Genomic DNA, 27,693 nt, shown 5'->3' on the forward strand with positions numbered 1-27,693 from the left:
GACCTCACTCCTTCCAGGCCCTCCAGCACTTGGTTCTGTCGTCGCTGGAACTCCTCAGGGGCCGTGGACAGACCACACGGCATGTGTCTCCACCTATATCTACCATATGGTGTGTTAAATGTCGTAAGCTGAGAACTCTCATCGTCCAGTTCCACATGCCAAAACCCATTCTTGGCATCAAACGTGCTAAAGACCTTGGCATCATTCAGGTCGGTGAGGACATCTTCGATCGTCGTCATTGGGTAATGACTTCTTTTAAGCCACTTGTTCAGATCCCTCGGGTCTAAACACACTCTCAACTTCCCATTGGGCTTTTCTACACACACAAGGCTGGATACCCATGGTGTGTGGGTCTCTACTGGGGCAATTATTTCCGCTTCTGTCAGTCTGCCCAACTCCTCTTTCAGCTTACTCCGTAAGGCTACAGGGATTCTTCGTGGTGGGTGGATCACTGGCGTTATGCTGTCAGCTACCAGCAGATGGTACTTGCCCTCAAATTTACCTGTCCCTTCAAACACATCAGCATACTCCGCTATCAATCTTTCCTTGGTCAGAGGGATCTCACTGCCACTCAGTGTCATTATGTTCTCTGTACACACTGAGAGTGATCAGCCATGATCGCATTGAATGGCGGTGCTGGCTCGAAGGGCTGAATGGCCTACTCCTGCACCTATTGTCTATTGTCATCTGCTGGGCTGCCCTGCTTCCCAGGATTGGAATGCAGTCTTCCTCCAGGACTACAAACTCTACTTTGTATTTCCTTCCATTCTTTGGGTTCACCAGTCTCACCTTGCTTTTCCCAAGAGGCACCTGTCGTATTGTTGTACATGGACAATACTTGCTTGGTTTCATCCACATTCTTCGCATACATCTTGGGAATGATGTTACATGTGGCTCCACTGTCCACCTGGAATTTTACTTCCTTCCCTTTTAGCATCATGGTCGCAAAGATTTTCTTTGGGAATTGAGTCTCCTCAACCCTGTGCACACTTTCTGCTTTTCCTGCTTCTGGTTGCAGTTCCATTGTGTGAATTTCATCATCCTTTTGACTGTCATCATCCTCATCACTGGAACTCTCCACTTCCACCACTGCATGCACAGGTTTTTTCACTTTCTTTTCTTTCTTCTGTTGCCCCTGCTTTTCCCTGCATTGTGAGGCAAAATGATCTTTCTGATGGCATTTGAAACACTCCCTGCCATATGCCGGACATTTCTCCCTCTTTCTCACATGTTTGTATCCACAGTATTTGCACTGTATGGTTGGCTGGTATCGTTTCCCCTCCTGTCTCACTGCACAGACATCTTGTGACTAGTCCCCTAACAGGACATCACCTCTGGCCTTGGCCAGCACCGAAGCCTGGCAAGCCTTCACACACTTTTCTAAGTCAAGTGAGGTTTCTCGGAGAAGTCTTTCCCGCAGCATGTCATCCCTTATGCCGCATATTATTCTATCACGTATCAGTGAATCCTTCACCTCTCTGAAACCGCAATGAGCTGCCAAGAGCTTCAGTTCTATTAGAAATGAATCAAAAGTCTCCCCTCCCTCTTGGCTCCTCGTAAAGAATCTAAACCTGTCGATGGTCTTGTTCCTCACGGGTTGACAATCCTGTTCGAAAGCATCGAGAGCCTGTGCTAGAGTAACCTCTTGTAAGTTGCCCTCCGGCGTCCGTGTCTCTAGCGTTTGGTAGAGCTCTCTCCCTTGCGGTCCAACTAGGTACATTAGCAGTTTCCTTATTATCTTGTCATCCTTCCTTTCCATGCTCAAATCAACATAGAGCTCAAACTCTTCCCTCCATTGTCTCCACTCCATTGGCAGGTCCCTTGCCTCAAAATTCAGTTGCCTCGGGGGCTTTAGCTGCTCCATGTTCCTGATAAATCCGCCCCTCTATCGATGGAAACAATGTCGGCCGCACAGTCATCTCTCGGTAGTAATTACTCACAAACGTTGTCCGCTGTCGTCCTCTCGACTAATCCTGAAACAGGCCCCGATCTGACACCATGTTTTGTTAGTGTGTTTCCTTTCTGTACCCTGCTACATTACAGCTACACAACTAATTAACAGAGGCTTTACACTCGAGTCTTGGGTTCAGCCATTTTAATTCAGGATCTGCTTGTTTACTGCCTCATGGGTAATATATCCCCTGTACTGCGCTACAGAGCGCTCTATTCCCATAACAGCTTTCACCGCCAATGGCTCCACGGAGGGGAGCGGATGTGGGGGGGGGGCGAGTGGGTGGAGGGGGTGAGGATGGGGGGAGGAGAGAGTGGGGGAGGATGGGGGTGGGGGAGGAGAGAGGTGAGAGGGGGTGAGGGAGGAGAGAGTGGGGGGGGGGAAGAGGGGGAGGGTGGGAAGAGGAGAGAGTGGCGGTGGGAGGAAGAGTGGGACTGGGGAAGAGGGCAGGGTGGGGAGGCGGGAACAGTGGAGGTGGGGAGGAGGAGGGGTGGAGGGAAGGGGGACAGCTGGGGTGGGGGAAGAGAGAGTGGGGGTGGGGGTGGGGGGGGTCAGGGGAGAGGGGACAGTGGGGGAGGGAGTGGGAGAGGAGAGAGTGAGGATGGGGGGGAAAGGGGGACAATGAGAGTTGGGGAGGAGTGTGGGGAGGAGAAAGGGGGTGGGGGGAATGAGGGCGATTGAGTTAGGGGGTTGAGGGTGCTACACCAATACAGGAGAGGCTTTGGGTCCAGGGTTCACCCACTCACACTCTCTCCCCTTCCCTGCCCCCCCCCCCCCCCCACGAGGAATGGGCCCAACTTGGTCTAGGTAGACTTTAAAATTAACCTACGAACATTCCTCTCACCTTCGCTCCCACCATCCTCCACCCTGGTTGTTTAATCAGCTGCATAGTTCACATGTTTCCCTTCAGTTCACACCTTTCCCGGCACACAATGGGACCCGCCCTGCCTGACCTCATTTGTTACCAGTCCTGATGTCCTGGTAGGAAAATAACTGCAGATGCTGGTACAAATCGAAGGTATCACAAAATGCTGGAGTAACTCAGCGGGTCAGGCAGCATCTTGGAGAGAGGGAATGGGTGACGTTTCGGGTCGAGACCCTTTTATTCAGACTGATGAAGGGTCTCACACATTCTTTTTCACCACAGATGCTGCCTGACCCGCCGGTTAACTCCATCATTTTGTGCCTATTTTTGGTTTAAACCTGATCTGCAGTACTTTATTTCTACCTCCCCAAATCCTGCTTGTGTAAACACTCTGGGAAACACCCATCCTAATAATTATCGGACAGCATTTGCTTTCTCTGCTGCAGGTTAATTTGAACTCGAACATCACAGTTTATGTGGAAAAAAGTCGGGAATATCGCAATTAGAAACGTGCCCAAAATGTATCCCCCCCTCCCCCGTGCTGTATTCAGTCCATTGCCGGTGACCCCAAACACACACACGCACACACATACATACACACACGCATACATACACACAAATACACATAAACACACACGTACACACACACACTCACACACACCTGCTGCCCTGGTCGATCAAACCCAGTGAACACGATTCCAAGCCGCACTTTTGCCAACTCTCACTTCAATTCATCCCGTTAATGAAAACCAAGTGCACTGGAGACGTGAAATAAAAATAACATCAAACGCTGGAAACGTTCAGCAGCCCAGGCGGCCAATGGACCCTGGAGCTGAAACACAACTCAGAATTTGCTGGGAGACAGACATAGAGTGGAAGGAACTGCAGATGCTGGTTTAAACCGAATATAGACACAAAAAGCTGGAGTAACTCAGCGGGACAGGCAGCATCTCTGGAGAGAGATAACTCAGAAACTGATGACAGAATCTCTCCGCGGCTGCTGCCTGTCTCACTGAGTGTTTGAACAGTTTCCAGTGCCGCTGCTCCGGTTCTGGTCCTTACGTACTTCGGTTCAGGAGGAGACTCCGTCAGTGAACGTCCGCTGTGGTCGCCGCTCCAGTCGCCTGTGGTCAAGTCAAGTCAAGTCAAAGTCAATTTTATTGTCAATCCTCAGCCAGTTTACACAGACAGAAAATCGAAATACCGTTTCCCACAATCCCGAGCAACAAAGTGCATAAAACTAAGTTAAAATTAAAAAGGCACAGCAAACAACAATCAACATAAAATATAAAATATAGTCACTTCAAATGCGTTAAAAATTAAAAAAAATTAAAAATTTAAAAAGTGTCTGGTGCTGGATGTGCGTGTGTGTGGGGTATTAAAGTCCAGGTCCAATGGGGGCAGGGGAGAGAGGAGGAAGGGAGGGGAGAGAGTTCAGCATCCTGACAGCCTGGTGGAAAAAACTGTTCTTTAGTCGGGTGGTGCTCGACCTCAGGCTGCGAAACCTTCTCCCTGAAGGCAGGAGGGTGAAGAGGCTGTTGGAGGGGTGGGAGGGGTCACCCACAATGCTCAATGCTTTGCGGGTGAGGCGGGTGGTGTAAAGGACCAGGAGTGTTGGGAGTGAGGCGCCAGTGATCCTCTCAGCAGTGTTCACTATGCGCTGCAGAGTCTTGCGGCTGGAGGCTGTGCAGCTGCCGAACCACACAGTGATGCAGCTGCTGAGGATGCTCTCGATGGCGCCTCGGTAAAAAGTGTACATGATGGGTGTGGGCGCTCCCGCTCTCTTCAGTTTGCGGAGGAAGTAGAGGCGCTGCTGGGCTTTCTTGGCGATGGACGTGGTGTTGTTGCTCCAGGAGAGATCCTCGGTGATGTTCACCCCCAGGTATTTGGTGCTGCTCACCTGCTCCACAGCAGCACCATTGATGGTCAGTGGGTGGGGGTGTTGGGTGTGCGTTCTCCTGAAGTCGACAACAATCTCCTTTGTTTTCTCCACATTCAGGAAGAGATTGTTGTCTGTGCACCACGTGGCCAGCTGGTTCACCTCCTTCCTGTAGTGGGTCTCGTCGTTGTTGCTGATGAGACCCACCACTGTTGTGTCGTCCGCAAACTTGACGAAGTGGTTGGAGCTGTGGGTGGGTGTGCAGTTGTGGGTCAGCAAGGTGAAGAGCAGGGGGCTTAACACACATCCTTGTGGGGCCCCCGTACTCAGCGTGATGGTGTCCGATGTGTTGCTGCCGACCCGTACAGACTGGGGTCTGGCAGTGAGGAAGTCCAGCAGCCAGTTGCAGAGAAGGGGCCTGAGGCCCAGATTTGTTAGTTTACAAACCAGCTGCTGGGGGATGATGGTGTTGAATGCTGAGCTAAAGTCTATGAACAGCATCCTAACATATGAGTTTTTAGTGTCCAAGTGGGTGAGGGCTGGGTGTAGAGCAGAGGAGATGGCATCCTCAGTGGACCGCTTAGCTCGATATGCAAACTGAAACGGGTCCAGGGAGGGGGGGAGGTTGGATCTGATCTGCTTCATGACCAGCCTCTCGAAGCACTTCATGATGGTTGAAGTCAGCGCTACAGGGCGGTAGTCGTTGAAGCAGGATGGAGAAGACTTCTTGGGCACAGGTATGATGGTGGTTTCTTTGAAGCACAAGGGAACAACAGCCTGGCTCAGGGAGATGTTGAAGATGTCTGTGAGGACATCTGTGAGCTCAGCTGCGCAGTCTTTTAGCACACGACCAGGAATGTTGTCAGGTCCAGAAGCTTTTCGGGTGTTAATCCTTAACAGTGTGCTCCTCACACTGCCTGGAGACAGACAAATAGCCTGGTCGTTGGGGGGGGGGGGAGTTGTTTTCTGCGCAGGTGTGTTGCTCTGTGCTTCAAAGCGTGCGAAGAAGCCGTTGAGGTCGTTCAGGAGAGAGGTGTCACTGTCACAGGTCTGTGGTAAGGGTTTATAGTCCGTGATAGTCCTAATACCCTTCCACAGGCTCCGTGTGTCTCTGCTGTCACTGAAGTGGGCTGTGATGCGCCGGGTGTAGTGTTGTTTGGCTTTCCTGATGCCACTGGAAAGGTTGGCCCTGGCTTCTCTGAGACCGGCTGGATTGCCCTCTCTGAAGGCAACCCCTGTCAGCCATGGCTTCTGGTTAGCCCGGATGGTGATGGCTCTGGTGTGGGTCACATCATCAATGCATTTGGTGATGTAGCCTGTAACTGTCTCTGTGTATTCCTGAATGTTGGTTGTGTTGTTATATGTTGCTGCCTGCTTGAACATGTCCCAGTCTGTAGTCTCAAAGCAGTTTTGGAGTGCAGCTGTGCTGTCCTCTGACCACACACGTACCTCTTTTGAAACCGGTTTGGTGACTTTCACCCGGGGTCTATATGCCGGTTTCAGCAGAACGGTGAGGTGATCAGAGAGGCCGATGTGGGGGAGGGGGGAAGCCTTGTATGCTCCTTTGATGGTCGTGTAAACAAGGTCCAAGGTGTTGTTTTCTCGTGTTGGGAAATCAACATGCTGGTATACTTTAGGCATGACAGTTTTTAGGTTAGCATGGTTGAAGTCCCCAGCTACGATGAGAAAGCCATCTGGGTGTGCTGTCTGCTGCTCAGAGATGGCCCGGTACAGTTCACAGAGTGCCTCCTCTCTGTCCTTGTTGTTGAAACTGGGAGGGATGTAAACAGCGACGAACAGGATAGCTGTTAGCTCCCTCGGGAGGTAGAAAGGTCGGCACTTCACAAACATAAGCTCCGCCAGCGGTGAACAGTGTTTGTAGACCAACACAGCGTCCCGACACCAAGCATCACTGATGTAAACAATCACACCGCCGCCACGAGTCTTCCCCCCGCTAACCGTAGCTCTGTCCGATCGGTAGCATGTTAGCCGGTCGAGCTGAACAGCGGAGTCCGGGATGTTGTCATTAAGTCATGTTTCCGTGAAAACGTAAACACAGCATTCCCTCACCTCATGCTGGGTCGACCGGAGAAGTCTTATAATGTCCATTTTATTGTCCAGTGAGCGTACATTAGCCATTAGCATGCTCGGTCTGTGTGGGCTAGCCGCTAGCCTAGCCCGGATGCCTCCGTGCTTACCCCTCTTCTGCTTCCTCTCACACCACCTGCGGCGTCTCCTTTCCAGCCGGGGGGCAGCACTCGAGGCCGAGGTCAGGCAGAGTATTCTGAGGCCGCTAAGTTCCTCTGCAAGCGTAGCGTCCAGTGTTGATGATGTTGTTGTTTTCTTGTCCAGCAAGAACTCACGACTATACTGTCTACTGCTGACTGTCCAGAGTTGTTGAAGTGACAAACTTGACGAACTTGAAAAAACATTAAAAACACTCGAAAAATCGGGAGAGCGTGGGGCCGCTGCGTCTACACGCACCGCCATTCAATATGATCATGGCTGATCATCCAGCTCAGTACCCTGTACCTGCCTTCTCTCCATACCCCCTGATCCCTTTAGCAAAAAGGGCCACATCTAACTCCCTCTTAAATATAGCCAATGAACTGGCCTCAACTACCTTCTGTGGCAGAGAATTCCACAGACTCACCACTCTCTGTGAGAAGAAATGTTTTCTCATCTCGGTCCTAAAAGACTCCCCCCTTATCCTTAAGCTGTGACCCCTGGTTCTGGACTCCCCCAACATCGGGAACAATCTTCCCGCATCTAGCCTCTCCAACCCCTTAAGAATTTTATATGTTTCTATAAGATCCCCCCTCAGTCTGCTAAATTCCAGCGAGTACAAGCCCAGTCTATCCAGTCTTTCCTCATATGAAAATCCCGCCATCCCAGGGATCAATCTGGTGAACCTTCTCTGTACTCCCTCTAAGGCAAGAACGTCTTTCCTCAGGTTAGGAGACCAAAACTGCACACAATACTCCAGGTGCGGTCTCACCAAGGCCCTGTACAACTGCAGCAGAACCTCCCTGCTCCTAAACTCAAATCCTCTTGCTATGAATGCCAACATACCATTCGCTTTCTTCACTGCCTGCTGCACCTGCATGCTTGCTTTCAATGACTGGTGCACCATGACACCCAGGTCACGTTGCACCTCCCCTACTCCCAATCGGTCACCATTCAGGTAATACTCTGCTTTCCTGTTCTTGCCGCCAAAGTGGATAACCTCACATTTATCCACATTATATTGCATCTGCCATGCATTTGCCCACTCGCCTAATCTATCCAAGTCACTCTGCAGCCTCCTAGCATCCTCCTCGCAGCTAACACTGCCACCCAGCTTCGTGTCATCCGCAAACTTAGAGATATTGCATTCAATTCCCTCGTCCAAATCATTAATGTACACTGTAAATAACTGGGGTCCCAGCACTGAGCCTTGCGGTACCCCACTAGTCACTGCCTGCCATTCCGAAAAGGACCCGTTTATTTAAGGGCAGGATGGAAATTGGAAATGAAGTTTATGAAGTCAGTGAGTTCTGCATGGGTACAAGAGGTAGCACCAATGCAGTCGTCGATGTTGCGGAGGTAGAGTTCGGGGATGGGGCCGGTGTATGTCTGGAACAGGGATTGTTCGACGTACCCGACAAAGAGGCAGGTGTAGCTAGGGCCCATGCGAGTGCCCATAGCTACGCCTCTGGTTTGGAGGAAGTGGGAGGAGTCAAATGAGAAGTTGTTAAGGGTAAGAACCAGCTCTGCTAGGCGGAGGCCTGTAGGATCATCGACAGACACAAAACTCAGCGGGCCAGGCAGCATCTCTGGAGAAAAGGAATAGGTGACATTTTGGGTCGGGGCCCTTCTTCGGACTGAGAGTCAGGGGAGACGGAAACGAGAGATACGAAATGGCACAGAGAACAAGGTGACAAGGAGGGATACAATCAGTACAATTCAATCCGGAGGACAGTGAAACCAGTCCGGAAACTGGAATGGGGGAGGGACGGAGAGAGAGGGGAAGGAAGGCTTACTTGACATTGGACAAATTAATATTCATCCCGCTGGGTTGTGAGCTGCCCAAGTGAAATATGAGATGCTGCTCCTCCATTTGTGTGTGGCCTCACTCTGATAGTGGAGGAGGTCTAGGACAGAAAGGTCAGTGTGGGAATGGGAGGGGGAGTTAATGTGGTTAGCAAACAGGAGACCACGTGGGCCTAGGCGTACTAATGGATAGCTCCAAGCAAACAGCAATCAGTTTGAGTAGAATTAGCGCACAATTTGGCATTAGCTTTCTTCATATATGAAGCCCAGCACGACGTGACTGACGGGATGGATATTGGTGCAGAGCGGTTACTTGGCACGTTTGACAAAAGCGAGCACCTTCTCTGCGCTCCCCACCAGACGCCCCAGCACGTCACTCAGTATCGAGTAGGTCAAATAAAATGATGACCCTGCTCCAAATATGGAACCAATGATTGGGATAAAATAAAGAGCGGATCCCACAGCTCAAACAGTAACGAGGGCCGTACCCAAACTCAGCAATACTATTACTTTTCGAGTTATTTCTCCCAGCAGGAAAGAATCAGCTGTGGCTTTCAGCTCGCCCACGGATGTGCCTGTTCTCTCGGCCAGTCTGCGGATAGAAGCATCATCCAGACACAGGGATGCATGGAAATAGATTATCGCTCCAGTCAGTATCCCAATGTCACATGCGGCAGAGATTATTAAGGGGTTGGACACGTTAGAGGCAGGAAACATGTTCCCAATGTTGGGGGAGTCCAGAACCAGGGGCCACAGTTTAAGAATAAGGGGTCGGCCATTTAGAACAGAGATGAGGAAAAACTTTTTTAGTCTGAGAGTTGTGAATCTGTGGAATTCTCTGCCTCAGAGGGCAGTGGAGGCCAATTATCTGAATACATTCAAGAGAGAGCTAGATAGAGCTCTTAAGGATAGTGGAGTCAGGGGGTATGGGGAGAAAGCAGGAACGGGGTACTGATTGAGAATGATCAGCCATGATCACATTGAATGGCGATGCTGGCTCGAGGGGCCGAATGGCCTACTCCTGCACCTATTGTCTATTGTCTATTGAGAGACCTGGGACCGGGACCGGGACCGCTCCTCCCGAGATGATCGCCAACTCCCAGATACGTGTCTTCAACACCTCACCTTTCTTCCAAACAACCTCCACACTGAGGTTGGGAAGGGCCAGGACAAAGACAGATATCTTTATATTTGGTAAACCATCTGGAAGTTCTTCCATAAACCGAGGGAAATTATACATATCCTTCTTCAAACTGGATATCATGAACACGATGGGATCGTGTATTGTATTGTATTGTATTGTATCAGGGAACCCGGCCTTTCCCAACCAGCTGACGCAGTCACTCCGGATCTTTTCCAGTTCTCCATCTTCATCAAATTCCTTCCGTTCTATCCGCACTGAATAAAGGTCAGCATCACTCTTGGAGCGAACAAAATAGAACCTCTTCCCCTGCCGCTTAATCTCATTGGCAAGTTTTGCATCATTCTCTGTGAATCGACCAGCTGACACTACGAATAAGAAATCGTATTTTTTAAATTGCATTTCCTTCAGGTAGGAATCCGCGGCGAATCGTCTAGATCCGATCCCCGGCAGGTCCCAGTAGCGGACATTGGGCAGATTGGGATGTGGGTATCTGGTTGGCTCCATTGTAGTTTCTGTGGTGCCAACCTCAGCCGCTCCCTCATCTGTGCTACGAAGCCGTCTCATGGTGTTGATGAAGGTGGATTTTCCTGCACCTGTGTCCCCCGTAACGGCGATGTTCAGCTCGGTCTTGTCTAGTTCTTTCATCTTCTTCACCAGCAGAGGTTGAGCCTTCCCCACACCACCCGTTTCCAAGTCGGACTTCAGTTTGTTGAGCTCCTCCTGTGTGAAGTCTATGGGGGTCTCAGACTGAGCCGCCTGTTGACTGAAAGGAAACATGTTTAGTGATAGTTTCCACTTGAAATGAAACCAACTGAAATAAAGCAGCTACTTTCCCTTTCCCTCTTCTCTCCCCATTCCTCCACCTGGATACATACCATTTCTCCCACAATCCCGCCCTTTCCCCCTTCCCCGTCACCTTCCACATGTATCCGTTCCTCCGGCTTCCCATTTCACGCCTCTTCTCTGGTCATAGGAGTGGAATTAGGCCATTCGGCCCATCTATCCGGTTGGTTCCACTTATCTCAGTCTTTGTATCACTGGCCTTCCTTCAGTCATCACCCCCCCTCCCCCCAACATCCATCAACCAATCACTTGCCTGACTTAGTCCTGCCCCAATCCTCATCCAGCCGCCTCCCTCCAATCACAATCAGAGTGAAGAAAGGTCCCGACCCGAAACGCCACCTGTCCCCAGAGATGCTGCCTGACCCACTGAGTTACTCCAGTACTCTGTGAAACGCCACCTGTCCCCAGAGATGCTGCCTAACCCGCTGAGTTACTCCAGCACTGTGCTTGAGGTGAGGGAGGAGAGGTGGAAAAGTATCATTGTGTGGTGTATGCGGACATACCTGGAGCTGGCATTTCCCATTCTCTGTCTCTCCTTGTCTCGCCTGTGTGATGATCCAGTGGTCCCAGCACGGCCCTGGGGGGAGAGGTCTGGGCACACGGGCTGCTCCTTGTCTGCACTTGTGTGTGTTCTGCTGGAGGAAAGCAGAGAGGTTGCTACTGGTTCTTTCTGTACCAGAGGTGTATGTAAGGCTGCAAAGTATATCCCTCAATCAATACACGTCATTTGGCCCAACTGGTCCGTGCCGACACAATGCCCCATCCAGGCTAGTCCCACATGTTTGCAATTAGGCCCACAGCTTTATAAACCTGTCCTATCATGCGACTGTCCAATGTCCGTTAGGTGCTGTGATGGTTCCTGTTTCAATGACTTCCTCTGGCATCTGGTTGCACATGCCCGCCACCCTCTGAGTAAAAAAGTTGCCCCTCAGGTTCCAATGAAATCTTTCCTCCCTCACTTTAACCCTAAGCCCTCTTGTTTTTGATTCCACCACCGCGGGTAAGAGACTGCATTCACCATCAATTTCCCTCATGATTTTATACGCGTCGTTCAGATCACCCCTCATCCTCCTGCGCTCCAAGGAATAAAGTCTCAGCCTGCCCAACCTCTCCCTAGAGCTCAAGTCTTCGAGTCCTGGAAACATTCCCGTAAAGCTTCTCAGCTTTTTCCAACTGTATTCAGTCCATTGCCAGTGACACCAATCATAAACACATGCACACATACACAAACATTCACACACACATGTACACATACACAAACATACACACACACAGGCAAGATGCTGAAATACTATCTACCTATTCGATGACTATCGGACTATCCTTGATCGTACTTTGCTGGCTTTACCTTGCACTAAACGTTATTCGCTTATCATGTATCTACACTGTAAATGGCTCGATTGCAATCGTGTATTGCATTTCTGCTGACTGGTGAGCACGCAACAAAAGCTTTTCACTTTTCCTCGGCACATGTGGCAATAAAAATTAAATTAAACACACACGCGCGCGCGCACACACACGCGCACACACACACATATACAAACATACACACAGTCATACACACACACGTACACACACACACCGTCTCACACACACACACACACACACAAACACACACACACGCACACACACCGTCACACACACACACACCGTCACACACACACACACACCGTCACACACACACAAACACACACACACACACACACACACACACACACATACACAAACACAAACATACATACAGTCATACACACACACACACACACCTGCTGCTCTGGTCGATCAAACCCAGTGAACACGATTCCACGCCGCACTTTTGCCAACTCTCACTTCCATACATTCCTTTAATGAAAACCACGTGCCCTGGAGATCCAATAATGGTCAAGATGTGTGTGGGCTCTCTTATATACAATATACAATAGACAATAGACAGTAGACAATAGGTATAGGAGTAGGCCATTCGACCCTTCGAGCCAGCACCGCCATTCAATGTGATCATGGCTGATCATCCACAATCAGTACCCCGTTCTTGCCCTCTCCCCATACCCCCTATCTCCCCTATCATTGAATTCTATCTAACTATCTATTGAAAGCATCCAGAGAATTGGCCTCCACTGCCTTCTGAGGCAGAGAATTCCATAGATTTACAACACTGAGTGAAATTATTTTCCTCATCTTCGTTCTAAATGGCCTACCCTTTATTCTTAAACTGTTGCCCCTGGTTCTGGACTCCCCCAACATTAGGAACATGTTGGATATTAATCAGAGATTTTTGCAATTTTATCGATTTTTGCGATTTTTGTTATTCATCAAAAATAACAGATAGCTCTGCGCAGATGCAAAACCTTTTGCAGGAATGTAACCTCCCTGGTTTGAATGTGAGTGACTGGGCGCAGAAATAACTATGAAAGACGTTGAAGAGACCATTAAATCCATGAAAAATGGGAAGACTCCTGGCCCTGACGGCTTAAATAATGAATTTTATAAAAAATGTAGTGATTTGATCTCTCCACGTTTGCAAACTGTATATAGTTACGCCTTTAAACAACAGAGATTACCACAAACTCTGACTGAATCAACAATAATACTTATTCCTAAAAAAGATAAGGATTCTCAAGACCCTGGTTCGTATAGAGCGATAGCTCTTTTAAATACTGATCAGAAAATATTAGCGAAAATCTTAGCTCATAGATTAAGTCTAGTTATAGATAAATTGATACACCCCGATCAATCAGGCTTTATAGCTAAACGATATTCATTTTTCAATTTGAGACGCTTGTTCAATATAATATATTCAAATAGACTATTGAACGAAGATTTAGCAATCATTTCGCTAGATGCTGAAAAAGCATTTGATCAAGTAGAATGGCCCTATCTTTTCTCAGTGATGGAAAAATTTCAATTAGGTGAAAATGTTTGTTCATGGGTGAAACTTTTATACACATCCCCAACAGCCAGAATATTAACTAATCAAATGCTGTCATCCAAATTTCATTTATTTAGGGGTTGTAGACAAGGATGCCCACTATCTACGCTTCTAATTGCCCTCGTTATAGAACCACTTGCTGAGAGTATTAGATCAAATTCAGATATTCATGGTTATAACACTAAACATACAACCAATAAAATTTCTTTATATGCGGATGATGTATTAATATACATTACAAAGCCAGAAATTAGCATTCCGAATTTATTAAATCTCATAATTCAATTTGGTCATTTTCAGGTTATAGAATTAACTGGTACAAAAGTGAAATTATGCCAATAATGGAGCATAATCCGGCCATACTTCAACAATTTCCTTTTAAAATTGCCTATGAAAAGTTTAAATATCTTGGAATTTACGTGACTAGGAAATATACCACACACACACACACACACACACACACACACACACACACACACACACACAGATATTGTAAGAAAATAACTGCAGATGCTGGTACAAATCAAAGGTATTTATTCACAAAATGCTGGAGTAACTCACCAGATCAGGCAGCATCTCAGGAGAGAAGGAATGGGTGAGTTTTCGGGTCGAGACCCTTAAGAAGTGTCTGCTGAGTTAATAAACACACACAGATGTTAGTCGATAGTCTATCTCCTGTGATGGAGACGGTGTGATCAAGAAATGGTGTGAGTGTGTGTGAACTGTGTGTTTCTGTGAAGTGTGTGTGTGTGGGTGTGGGTGTCTGTGTGAAGTGTGTGTGTGTGAGTGTGAAGTGTGTGTGTGTGTGAGTGTGAAGTGTGAAAATGGACAAGGGAGAGCCAGTGGATCCAGTGCACCTGGACTTTCAGAAACCCATTGATAAGGATTAGTGGGCAAGATTAGAGCACATGGTATTGGGGGTAAGGTGCTGACATGGATAGAAATTTGGTTGGCAGACAGGAAACAAAGAGTCGGGATTAACGGGTCCCTTTCAGAATGACAGGCAGTGACTAGTGGGGTACCGCAAGGCTCGGTGCTGGGACCGCAGCTATTTACAATATACATTAATGACTTAAGCACGGGGCAAATAGCAAATGCTACTTTTGCTACTATGTTAATCCGGCCCTGTCCTGGGGTCAGATTGTCATCTCAGCTTCACCCCGTAACACTGGCACATTGTTAACATCCCGCTTTCCGCTTCAATCTTTCAAGGTCAGTTTATTGCCACATGAACCAATTAAGTTCCAATGAAATTCGGAATAGTCGCTTCCCAACCGTTTGGTCAATAGTCTGAAAATACTTCAGCTTCACAACAGGTGGTATTTCATTCCAGTTTGATCAAACCGTATATTCCATTACAAAAATGTCCACGTTGCCTGCAGGAGAGCGAGGAGCCGCGGAGATCTGGGCTTGTGCTCAGCTTCTGCCTTGCTGACGTTCTCCGGGCGTCTCCGAGTCGCTCTTTTATCTCTCAACGCACAAACATACGTGACTGCAGGGTGTGTGTTAACAGTAATTGGAATGGCATATGTTACGTGATGCTATTAGCAAACACAAAACTAGCTGATAGAACTACACACAGATTACATGGAGCACATTGAACTATTGTTAATCCGACTTTACTGGACTTTACCTTCCTCTAAACGTTATTCCTTTATCATGTAGAAGAGAAAAAGACTAGTTAAGACAAATGTAGGTCCCTTGCAGTCGGAAACAGGTGAATTGATCATAGGGAACAAGGAGATGGCAGACCAATTGAACAACTACTTTGGTTCTGTCTTCACTAAGGAAGACATAAACAATCTACCGGAAAGAGCAGGGGACCAGGGGTCTAATGAGATGGAGGAACTGAGGGTAATCCAGGTTAGTCGGGAAGTGGTGTTAGGTAAATTAAATGGATTAAAGACCGATAAATCCCCAGGGCCAGATAGGCTGCATCCCAGAGGGCTTAAGGAAGTAGCCCCAGAAATAGTGGATGCATTAGTGATAATTTTTCAAAACTCTTTAGATTCTGGAGTACTTCCCGAGGATTGGAGGGTAGCTAATGTAACCCCACTTTTTAAAAAGGGAGGGAGAGAGAAAACGGGGAATTATAGGCCAGTTAGCCTAACATCGGTAGTGGGGAAAATGCTAGAGTCAGTTATTAAATATGTGACTTGGACAGGTTGTGTGAGTGGGCGGATGCATGGCAGATGCAGTTTAATGTAGATAAGTTTGAGGTTATCCACTTTGGTGGTAAGAATAGGAAGGCAGATTATTATCTGAATGGTGTCAAGTTAGGAAAAGGGGACGCACAGCGTGATCTGGGTGTCTTAGTGCATCAGTCACTGAAAGGAAGCATGCAGGTACAGCAGGCAGTGAAGAAAGCCAATGGAATGTTGGCCTTCATAACAAGAGGAGTTGAGTATAGGAGCAAAGAGGTCCTTCTGCAGTTGTACAGGGCCCTAGTGAGACCACACCTGGAGTACTGTGTGCAGTTTTGATCTCCAAATTTGAGGAAGGATATTCTTGCTATTGAGGGCGTGCAGCGTAGGTTTACTAGGTTAATTCCCGGAATGGCGGGACTGTCATATGTTGAAAGACTGGAGCGACTAGGCTTGTATACACTGGAATTTAGAAGGATGAGAGGAGATCTTATCGAAACGTATAAGATTATTAAGGGGTTGGACACGTTAGAGGCAGGAAACATGTTCCCAATGTTGGGGGAGTCCAGAACAAGGGGCCACAGTTTAAGAATAAGGGGTAGGACATTTAGAACTGAGATGAGGAAAAACTTTTTCAGTCAGAGAGTTGTGAATCTGTGGAATTCTCTGCCTCAGAAGGCAGTGGATGCCAATTCTCTGAATGCATTCAAGAGAGAGCTAGATGGAGCTCTTAAGGATAGCGGAATCAGGGGGTATGGGGAGAAGGCAGGAACGGGGTACTGATTGAGAATGATCAGCCATGATCACATTGAATGGCGGTGCTGGCTCGAAGGGCCGAATGGCCTCCTTCTGCACCTATTGTCTATTGTCTATAGTCGCTCCAGTCTTTCAACATACGGCAGTCCCGCCATTCCGGGAATTAACCTAGTAAACCTAGCAGCTAGCTGGATCAGAGATAATAAGTAAACCAGATTGACGGCTAAAAATCATGAGACAAGAAAGGGTACTTTTCCACCCAAACACAAGGGAGAATAGTTTAATGATTAAGAGGGAACAGAATGTTGAAAAGTGAACGCCAAAAATCATTTTAAAATGTAATATCTCCATGATGAGGTTTGTAAGAAGGAACTACAGATGCAGGTTTAAACCGAAGATAGACCCAAGAAGCTGGAGTAACTCAGCGGGACAGGCAACATCTCTGGAGAGAAGGAATGGGTGACGTTCGGGAATGATCCAGACCCGAAATGTCTCCCATTCCTTCTCTCCAGAGATCCTGCCTGTCCCGTTGAGTTACTCCAGCTTCTTGTGTCTATCCCAAGATGAGGTGCTCCATACCAGGACATCCGAGATGTCCTCATTCTTTAGGGAACGGGGATTCCCCTCTTCCATTAGAGCTGAAGCCCTCACTCGTGACTCTTCGATACCCTGCAGCCCCGCTCTTGCTCCCATTCCCCCAAGTCGCAACCGTGTCCCCCTTGTCCTCACCTTCCACCCCATCAGCCGTCGCAAACAACACATAACCCTCCGGCATTTTCCCCACCTCCAATGAGATCGCACTACGAGCCACATCTTCCCATCCCCGCTACGCTTTGATTCAAACAGTGACCGTTTCCCCCACAACTCCCTGGTTAACTCGTCCCTTCCCACCCAAACTACTCCCTCCCCGGGTACCTTCCCCTGTGGGATGTCTATGGACCCTGAATTGTCGGCCTCCCCATCAGGGCCTTGGCGTTGGCTGCAGCGAGCTCCAGTGCGACCCTCAGCACCGACCCCTGCAGTCTGGAGCGGGCCAGGGAACAGCCTTCAATAGCCACAAGGCCCCCAATTATAGGGGTGCATATGCGGAAGGTCAGGGTCACCCCCCATCCATCTCAAGTGTGTCTGCCTTTTGACCCCTGGTTGAGGTGGGATGGACTGTTGGCAGTCAGGTGTTACCTTGCTGTGAGGGTTAGGGTTATTATTGTCACGCGGCCCGAGGTACAGTGAAAAGCTGACTTTTCCGTGCTGACAAAACAGGTCAGATATACCACACGTGGAAAATAGTTCAAACTGAAGTACAACAGGTAGAGCAGACGGGGCTATTACCGGCACCTGTACCAACTGACATCAGTGTGAAGAAGGGTCTCGACCCGAAACGTCACCCATTCCTTCTCTCCAGAGATGCTGCCTGACCCGCTGAGTTACTCCAGCATTTTGTGATCAAAATGTGCACCGGCATCTGCAGTTATTTTCCTACACAACTGCAGTGAATACTCTGTTACGCTGAAGATAGACACGAACTGCTGGAGTAACTCAGCGGGACAGGCAGCATCTGTGGAGAAGGAATTGGTGATGTTTCGGGTCGAGACATTTCTTCCTTCGCTACTGCGCTGTCTTCAAACTCTGCGTCAGTGAGAGTTGCAGTGCCGCCCCCTTCTCGGAAAAGGCTGGGTTTCACTTTCAGTCGAGCTGTTTGTTCCACGACACGTTCCCGCAGTGAGCGAGGCGGCGCTGAAACAGCCTGATCCCGGATCGGGACGGCAGCGCAGTCGGTGAGTTGCAAGGTGCCCCGCCATCAGGTGAGTGTGTGGGCCCCGCTGCCGCTCCCCTCCCGCCCCGCTGATCGCCCCGCTCCTGGTCGCTGCGTTGGCCCGTGTTGCTGATTCGCATTGCTCAGTGCTGGGGGGGGGGAGGTGAGAGGCGGTTGATAGTCTAATTTCATACAGAGAAATGTGAGGTGTTGCGTTTTGGAAAATCTAACATGGGCAGGACCTACACAGTGAATGGTGGGGCTCTGGGGAATCTTGGAGTGCAGGTACATAGTTCCTTGAAGGTGGAGTCGCAGGTAGATAAGGTGATCAGAAAGGCTTTTAGCGCATTGGCCTTCATCATTCAGCGTGTTGAGTATAGACGTGGGGAGGTCTTGTTGCAGTCATATAAGATGTTGGCGAGGCCACATTCAGAGTATTGTGTTCAGTTCTTGGCACGTTGTTACAGGATAGACGTCAAGTTGGAAAGGGTACAGAGAAGATTTACGAGGATGTTGCCAGTACTCGAGGGTGTGAGCTATAGAGAGGGGTTGAGTCGGCTGGCACTCTATTCCTTGGAGCACAGGAGGATGAGGGTGATCTTATTGAGGTGTATAAAATCATGAAAGGAATAGATTGGATAGACACAGAGTCTCTTGCCCAGAGTAGGGGAATCAGGAACCAGAGAATATAGGTTTAATGTGAAGGGGGAAAGATTTAATAGGAATCTGAGGGGTAACCTTTTAACAGCAAGGGTGGTCGAGGGTGTATGGAATGAGCTACATAGAAGGTAGTTGAGGCAGGGACTACTGCAACAGGTATATGGATAGTCTAAGAAGTACCTGCAGTTGCTGGTTTAAACCGCAGATAGACACAAAAAGCTGGAGTAACTCAGCGGGACAGGCAGCATCTCTGGAGAGAAGGAATGGGTGACGTTTTGGGTCTGAAGAAGGGTCTCGACCCGAAACGTCACCCATTCCTTCTCTCCAAAGATGCTGCATGTCCCGCTGCGTTACTCCAGCATTTTATGTTTATCTTAGGTACATGGATAGGACAGGTTTAGGGGATATGGGCGAAACGCAGGCCGGTGGGACCTGTGTAGATAGGACATGTTGGTCAATGTGGGCAAGTTGGGCCGAAAGGCCAGATTCCATACTGGATGACTTTAAGACTATGACTATCAACCTTTCCTATCCATGTATTTTAAATGCAGTTATAGTGCCTGCCTCAACGACCTCCTCTGGCAACTCGTTCCATGCACCCACCGCCCTCTGTGTGGAAAAAGTTGCCCTTCAGGTTCCTATTAAATCTTTTCCCTCTCACCTTGAACCTACGTCCTCTGGGTTTTGATTTTCCTACTCTGGGTAAAGTTGTGCAGTTACCGTATCTATTCCTCGCGTGACTGTGTACACCTGGAGAAGATCACCTCTCGTCATCCTGCTCTCCAAGGAGTAAACTAGCCTTCCCCAACCACTCCCGGTAGCTCAGGCCCTTTAGGCCTGGCAACAATCTCATGAATCTTAACAGCGCGTTTCCCAGATTATGTCCTTATTTGTGCGTCTATCCCCCGAGGAATAACATGGCCCAGTCAGTCCTGTCCAAGTACTTCAGCGCGGCGGATGTGAGGAGCCTGCAGACCGAGTACAGTAACGGAGAGCTGGTGTCAGTGATGCTGCGGATAAAGAGGGCGGAGGATCCGGGCAATGTGCCGATAAGCATCGCAGTGTTGGGAGAGGGGGGGTCCGGCAAATCCACCTTCATCAACGCCATGAGGGGTGTTCGCAGTGTTGACCAGGGAGCGGCTCCGGTGGGGGGCTATGAAGCCGGCGTGAAGCCAGTGGGATATCCCTATACTCCTCTGTCCAATGTCCAGCTCTGGGACCTGCCCGCATCCAACTCACTCGGCTTTGAGATGAGCCGTTACCTGCAGCAGGTGCAGTTTGAAAGCTATGACTTTTACATCATCGTGTCCCAGTCCCGCTTCAGAGAGAGTGACGGGGAGCTCAGCAAAAAGGTCCAACAACAGGGGAAAGGCTTCTACTACATCCGCTCCAAGATCGACAACGACGCCTATTCCATGCAGATGCAGGGCACTGACTTCGGGGAAGGACAGCGACAGATCCGCCAGGATTGTCTCAACAACTTCCACCGGGTCGTCGTTGAGCCGCCGGCCATGTTCATGATCTCCGGGTTGGAGGTGACAGGATATGATTTCCCCAAATTACAATCTGCCCTCGCCAGTGATATCCAGAAGATAAAATCAACCGCCTTCCGCCTGGCAACGCCAAGGATGATGCAGGAGCTACAAAGGCCCAGACGCCAGATGCTGATGTGGTGCATCGTGCTCTGGGCCTTGCTCGCCGGGGCACTGGGAGTGTTGCAACTGCCGACCTTTCCTCTCCTCACTGCCGCTCTGTGCGTGGTGTCCGGGTGGATGTATCTCCGGAGACAGCTGGGCGTCAGTGAGCGGGAGCTGGCAACGCTGTCCGGGGCCGTGGCCAAGCCCGTGTCAGTGCTGAAAGCCGACATGGACCGGCCTTTGCCTCGCAAACTTCACCTATTGGTTCCAAAGGCGTTGTTGTTCATTGTCATTGTGGCCCTGACTGTAGTTGGGTTCACGGGCACCTTCCCCCCAGTGCTGCTCATTGTCTGTGGCGCAGTGTCCTCTCTTGCTTTTACCTTGCTGGTTCTGATGGATTGTCTGGATGACCGGTTGCAATCTGTACGGAACCTGACAGGTGCGCTCTTCGACGAGACGGTGGTGACGGTGTTTCGGTCGGTGGCTCTCAGTACAGCTTGATCACGGGTAAGAGTGCATTATCCTGGCAGGGCCAACACTAGTGTGTTCTGGCGCTCTATCCCACAGCTTCACACTTTGTAAAGTATAACCATTCACAATCACTTTCACAATCATACTTTATTAGCCAAGTATGTTTTGCAACATACGAGTAATTTCATTTCACGTAGAAATAGCTGCGTGTGAACTATTAGAAACATAGAAACAAAGAAAATAGGCGCAGGAGGAGGCCATTCGGCCCTTCGAGCCAGCACCGTCATTCATTGGGTGATCGTCCACAATCAATAACCCGTGCCTGCCTTCTCCCCATATCCTTTGATTCCACTTTTGATTCTTTGATTCCTTTGATTCCACTAGCCCCAGGAGCTCTATCCAACACTCTCTGAAATCCATCCAGTGATTTGGCCTCCACTGCCCTCTGTGACAGAGAATTCCACAAATTCACAAATCTCTGGGTGAAAAAGTACCTTCTCACCTCAGTTTTAAATGGCCTCCTCTTTATTCTTAGACTGTGGTCCTGGTTCTGGACTCCCCAACATTGGGAACATTTTTCCTGCTTCTAGCTTGTCCAGCCCTTTTTATACATTTATATGTTTCTATAAGATCCCCTCTCATCCTTCTAAACTTCAGTGAATACAAGCCTAGTCTTTTCAATCTTTCCTCATGTGACAGTCCCGCCATCCCAGAGATCAACCATGTGAACCTACACTGCACTGCCTCAATTACAAGGAGGTCCTTCCTCACATTAGGAGACCAAAATTGTACACAATACTCCAGATGTGGTCTTACTGCAGAATAACCTCTTTACTCCTATACTGAAATCCTCTTGTTATGAAGGCCAACATGCCATTAAGCTTTCTTCACTGCCTGCTGCACCTGTACCTCACTTTCAGTGACTGGTGTAGAAGGACACCCAGGTCTCGCTGCACCTCCCCCTTACCAAACCTAACATCATTGTGATAATAATCTGCCTCCTTGCTTTTGCCGCCAAAGTGGATAACCTCACATTTATCTATATTATACTGCATCTGCCACACATCTGCCCACTCACCCAACCTGTCCAGGTCACCCTGCAACCTCCTAACATCCTCTTCACAGTTCACACTGCCACCCAGCTTTGTGTCAACCGCAAACTTGCTAGTGTTGCTTCTAATTCTCTCTTCCAAATCATTAATATATATGGTAAACAGTTGCGGCCCCAACACCGAGCCTTGCGGCACTCCACTCGCCACTGCCTGCCATTTTCAAAAGGACCCGTTTACTCCTACTCTTTGCTTCCTGTCTGCCAACCAATTTTCTGTCCATGTCAACACCCTACCCCCAATACCATGTGCTCTAATTTTCCTCACCAATCTCCCGTGTGGGACCTTATCAAAGGCTTTCTGAGTCTAGATACACTACATCCACTTGCTCCCCTTCATCCATTTTACTTGTCACATCCTCAAAACATTCCAGAAGATTAGTCAAGCATGATTTCCATTTCATAAATCCATGCTGACTTTGACTTATCCCTTTACCGCTAACCAAATGCACAGTTATCACCTCTTTAATAATTGACTCCAACATCTTCCCCACCACCGATGTCAGACTAACTAGTCTGTAATTCCCCGTTTTCTCTCTCGCTCCTTTCTTGAAAAGTGTAATAACATTAGCTATCCTCCAATCCACAGGAACTGATCCTAAATCTATTGAACATTGGAAAATGATCACCAATGCGTCCATTATTTCTAGAGCCACCTCCCTGAGAACCCTGGGACGCAGACCATCAGGCCCAGGGGAACATCAACCTTCAGACGCATCAGTCTACCCAATACTATTTCTCGCCAAATGCAAATTTCTTTCAGTTCCTCTACCCCCTAGATCCTCTGTCCTCTAGTACCTCTGGGAGACTGTTTGTGTCTTCCTTAGTGAAGACAGATCCGAAGTATCTGTTCAACTCTTCTGCCATTTCCTTGGTACCCATAATAATTTCACCCGTGTCTGCCTTTAAGGGACCCACATTTGACTTTGCTACTCTTTTTCTTGTAACATATCGAAAGAAGCTTTTACTGTCCTTCTTTATATTCTTGGCCTCGTACTTCATCTTTTCAGCCCATATTGCCCGTTTTGTTACCTTCTGTTGTCCTATGAAAGTTTCTCCTTCTCAAATTGCAGATTAAAACTAATCATGTTATGATCACTACCTCCAAGTGGTTCCTTTACCTCGAGTTCTCTTATCAAATCTGGTTCATTGGACAACACTAAATCCACAATTGCCTTTCGTCTGGTAGGCTCCATTACAAGCTGCTCTAATCATCTATCTCGGAGGCACTCAACAAACTCTCTTTCTTGGGGACCAGAACCAACCTGATTTTCCCAGTCTAGCTGCATATTGGTAATGCTCGATATCTCACTCCCATTCACCGCTACCTGCTGCTCCGTGACACGGGCTATTCTAGGCTTCACCCTCTGCTGGAACATTTGCCGAAATTAAATGGCCCGAGGTATGTCTTAATTGAACACACGGGTACCTGTGGTCGGTAGAACTCTGTGCTCCACGGTTTACCACGAGTGATTTCCAAGAGCTGTACCCCAATGTATGTTCATTTTCATTGTTTGCTCTTCTAAATACATACATTTCATCTTACATCTCAGTGTTGTCATCTGTTGAATCCAGCGGCTTCTATTAACCTCCAACATCCCTTCCACCATGTTCAACTATCCCGCTCTGTCCCCAGCGATCAGGTGGGGGATGAGGGAAAGGTGGGTCCCAACAGGAAAGGGCCCCGGAAGAGGGCTGAGACGGGACCGTCTACGTGCAGCGCCAGATGTGGCCCGGAGCCCGGGATGACCTTCTGTGAACGGTGTCCAAAAACATCTGACCACATCAGTGACTGGTCACTTTCAGTAGCGGGCGCAGTGACTGGCGTTGGGACCGCTGGTGATCCAGTGAGACAAAGTCTGATACTGACCAGTCCCCCTTCCCCGGCTGCAGTCACTGCCCCAGTGGTCAACCTGCTGAGATCTCTGGCCATTGACCAGTGCTCCTATCTCTGACTACAGTGCCCGCGTGGCTGGCCGTTCCAACCTTGCAGGTAAGACCCGCTGTCCTAAACAACTGCACCTCTACCTTTCCCTTTCACACTTGCACACGTTCCTTTCTTTCTCATGTGTTGGTGTCTGTATCTGATAAAATCTTTACACTTTAATTGTGAATTACGTCCAAAATGGTTAAAAATCACCTCCTCTAGTTGCAGTGTGTGTGGTTATGTGGGAAGGTAGAACAGTACAGGAATAGGCCCTTCGGCCCACCATGGCTGCACGGATATTGATGCTGATCCAACTCATTCCATCCATTGAGTCATGGAGTCATACAGTGTGGAAACAAACACGTCCGCCCAACTTCAGTCGTTGAACACCTCCGCTCAGTCCGCCTTAACCTACCTGATGTCCCGGTTGCTCAGTACTTTAACTCCCCCTCCCATTCCCAATCTGACCTTTCTGTCCTGGGCCTCCTACATTGTCAGAGTGAGGCCCAGCACAAATCAAAAGTGTCAGTGTTGCAGTTGAACAAAGGGAACAATGAAGGCATGAGAGAGGAGCTGGGCAAGGTGGACTGGAAAAGGATCCCAGCGGGTATGACAGTAGAATTTCTGGGCATAATCCAGAAGATGCACGATCATTTCATTCCAAAGAGGAAGAAAGATTCTAAAGGGGGTAAGAGGCAACCGTTGCGGACAAGGGAAGCTAGGGATGGAATTTTAAAAAAAAGAAAAGGTGTATAACATAGTATACTGGACTCGCCGAATGTCCCTATCCGGCTATCTAGCAAGCTAAACAATTGATCCAATAAAGACCAGGAGAGATGAGCTGTCGTTTGATGCTTTACTGAATTCAAATGTGAAACTGTAAATTTTTAGGCACAAAAAGAAATAACATAGGGTTTAGTTACATTATACGTTTAGTATAGGAACATATAAAGATGATGTCACTAAACATAATTACTTACAGACATTGCGTCTAACAAACTCTGTGAGGAAGGATGGCAGCAGATTACACACAAGTGAATTACACTGTCTACACCATGAGGTTATCCCTTTCCGAGCTGCACTTCCTGTTTATGACAGCTTCCTGTCTATTAGGGGATTAAACTTAAAGCTGCTGTTCCAGAACTTCCAGCAGTTAACAAGAATGCATTTAAACAAAATACAGTCCAGTACACATAGCAAAGAGTAGTGGGAAGCCAGAGGATTGGTAAACTTTCAAGGAACAACAGAATGCAACAAAAAAGGCAATACATGGTGAAAGGATGAAGTACGAGGGTAAGCTCGCCAAGAATACAAAGAAGGATAGTAAAAGCTTATTTAGGTATGTTATGAGAAAATGATTGGTAAAGCCAAATGTGGGTCCCTTGAAGGCAGAAACAGGTGAAATTAATATGGAGAACAAGGAAATGGCAGAAGAGTTGCACAGGTACTTTAGTTCTGTCTTCATTAAGGAAGACACAAGCAATCTCCCAGATGTACTCGAGGACAGAAGATCTAGGGAGACAGAGGAACTGAAATAAATTTGCATTAGACGAGACCATCAGGCACTGGGGATCTATCAGCCTTCAGTCCCATCTGGGTAGACTGATGGGACTGAAGGCTGATAAATCCCCAGGGTCTGATGGTCTGTATCCCAGGGTACTCAAGGAGGTGGCTCTAGAAATCGTGGACGCATTAGTGATCATTTCCCAATGTTCTATAGATTCAGGATCCTGTGGATTGGAGGGTAGCTAATGTTATCCCACTTTTCAACAAAGGGGCGAGAGAGAAAACGAGGAATTATAGACCAGTTACCCTGACATCGGTGGTGGGGAAGATGCTGGAGTCAATTATTAAAGAAGGAATAACGGTGCATTTGGATACTGGTAAAGGGTTTGGTCCAAGTTAGCCTGGATTTATGAAGGGGAAATCCTGCTTGACTAATCTTCTGGAATTTTTTGAGGATGTGATAATTAAAATGGATGAAGGAGAGCCAGTGGATGTAGTGTATCTGGACTTTTGGAAAGCCTTTGATATGGTCCCACACAGGATATTAGTGGGTAAAATTAGAGTACATGGTATTGGGATGGGGTTTTGACATGGATAGAGAATTGGTTGACAGACAGGAAACAAAGAGTAGGAATAAACGGGTCCCTGTCAGAATGGCAGGCAGTGGCGAGTGGAGTGCGGCAAAGCTCGGTACTGGAGCCACTGCTTTTTACAGTATACATTAATGATTTAGATCGAAGATATTTATTCACAAAATGCTGGAATAACTCAGCAGGTCAGGCAGCATCTCAGGAGAGAAGGAATGGGTGAAGTTTCGGGTCGAGACCCTTCTTCAGTCTCGACCCGAAACGTCACCCATTCCTTCTCTCCTGAGATGCTGCCTGACCTGCTGAGTTACTCCAGCATTTTGTGAATAAATACCTTCGATTTGTACCAGCATCCGCAGTTATTTTCTTACACGTAATGATTTAGATGATGGAATTAAAAGTAACACGAGCAAATTTGCAGATGACACAAAGCTGGGACGCAGTGTGAGTTACGAAGAGGATGTTAGGAGTTTACTGGGTGACCTGGACAGGTTGAGAGAGTGGGCAGATGCGTGGCAGATGCAGTATGATGTAGATAAATGTGAGGTTATCCACTTTGGTGGCAAGAACAAGGAGGCAGATTATTATCTCAATGGTTTATTCACAAAATGCTGGAGTAACTCAGCAGGTCAGGCAGCATCTCGGGAGAGAAGGAATGCGTGACTTTTCGGGTCGAGACCCTTCATCAGACTGATGTTAGGGGAGCGGGACAAAGGAAGGATATAGGTGGAGACAGGAGATAGAGGGAGATCTGGGAAGGAGGAGGGGAAGGGAGGGACAGAGGAACTATCTAAAGTTGGGGAAGTCGACGTTCATACCACTGGGCTGCAAACTGCCCAGGCGAAATATGACGTGCTGTTCCTCCAATTTCCGGTGGGCCTCACAATGGCACTGGAGGAGGCCCATGACAGAAAGGTCAGACTGGGAATGGGAGGGGGAGTTGAAGTGCTCGGCCACCGGGAGATCAGTTTTGTTAATGCGGACCGAGCGCAGGTGTTCAGCGAAGCGATCGCCGTGCCTGCGCTTGGTTTCGCCGATGTAAATAAGTTGACATCTAGAGCAGCAGATGCAATAGATGAGGTTGGAGGAGGTGCAGGTGAACCATGGTCTCACCTGGAAAGACTGTTTGGGTCCTTGGATGGAGTTGAGGGGGAGGTAAAGGGACAGGTTTTGCATCTCGTGCGGTTGCAGGGGAAAGTGCCTGGGGTTGGGGTGGTTTTGGTAGGAAGGCACGAGTGGATCAGGGAGTTATGGAGGGAACGGTCTCTGCGGAACGCAGAGAGGGGAGGGGGTGGGAAGATATGGCCAGTGGTGGGGTCCCGTTGTAGGTGACGGAAATGTTGGTGGATGATATGTTGGATCCGCTGGCTGGTGGGGTGGAAGGTGAGAACGAGGGGGATTATGTCCTTGTTGCGAGTGGGGGGATGGGGAGCAAGAGCGGAGCTGCGGGATGTAGAAGAGACCCTAGTGAGAGCCTGATCTATAATGGAGGAGGGGAAGCCCC

The 27,693-nt window shown here is 48.5% G+C and overlaps 1 protein-coding gene and 1 pseudogene across 2 annotated transcripts; one reads left to right on the forward strand and one right to left on the reverse strand.

The window, feature by feature from the left end:
- Positions 1-9,036: 9,036 nt before the first annotated feature.
- Positions 9,037-11,237, reverse strand: LOC144600453 (interferon-inducible GTPase 5-like; annotated as a pseudogene).
- Positions 11,238-18,226: 6,989 nt separating this feature from the next.
- On the forward strand, positions 18,227-21,456 carry LOC144600454 (T-cell-specific guanine nucleotide triphosphate-binding protein 2-like). Of its 2 annotated transcripts, none has more exons than XM_078412070.1 (2): positions 18,227-18,315; positions 19,864-21,456. In XM_078412070.1, the coding sequence occupies exon 2, from the start codon at positions 19,871-19,873 to the stop codon at positions 21,089-21,091; it is 1,221 nt and encodes a 406-aa protein (XP_078268196.1). In that variant the 5' UTR covers positions 18,227-18,315; positions 19,864-19,870; the 3' UTR covers positions 21,092-21,456. The 2 variants fall into 2 exon arrangements, with proteins under 2 accessions (XP_078268196.1, XP_078268195.1); XM_078412069.1 differs by having other exon boundaries at positions 18,231-18,342.
- The last annotated feature ends 6,237 nt before the right edge of the window (positions 21,457-27,693 follow it).

Source organism: Rhinoraja longicauda, chromosome 15 (assembly GCF_053455715.1).
Source record: "Rhinoraja longicauda isolate Sanriku21f chromosome 15, sRhiLon1.1, whole genome shotgun sequence".
NCBI lineage: Eukaryota > Metazoa > Chordata > Chondrichthyes > Rajiformes > Arhynchobatidae > Rhinoraja > Rhinoraja longicauda.

Coding starts and splice junctions, on each gene's coding strand:
- LOC144600454 (XM_078412070.1), top strand. CDS start 19,871: ATGGCCCAGTCAGTCCTGTCCAAGTACTTCAGCGCGGCGGATGTGAGG.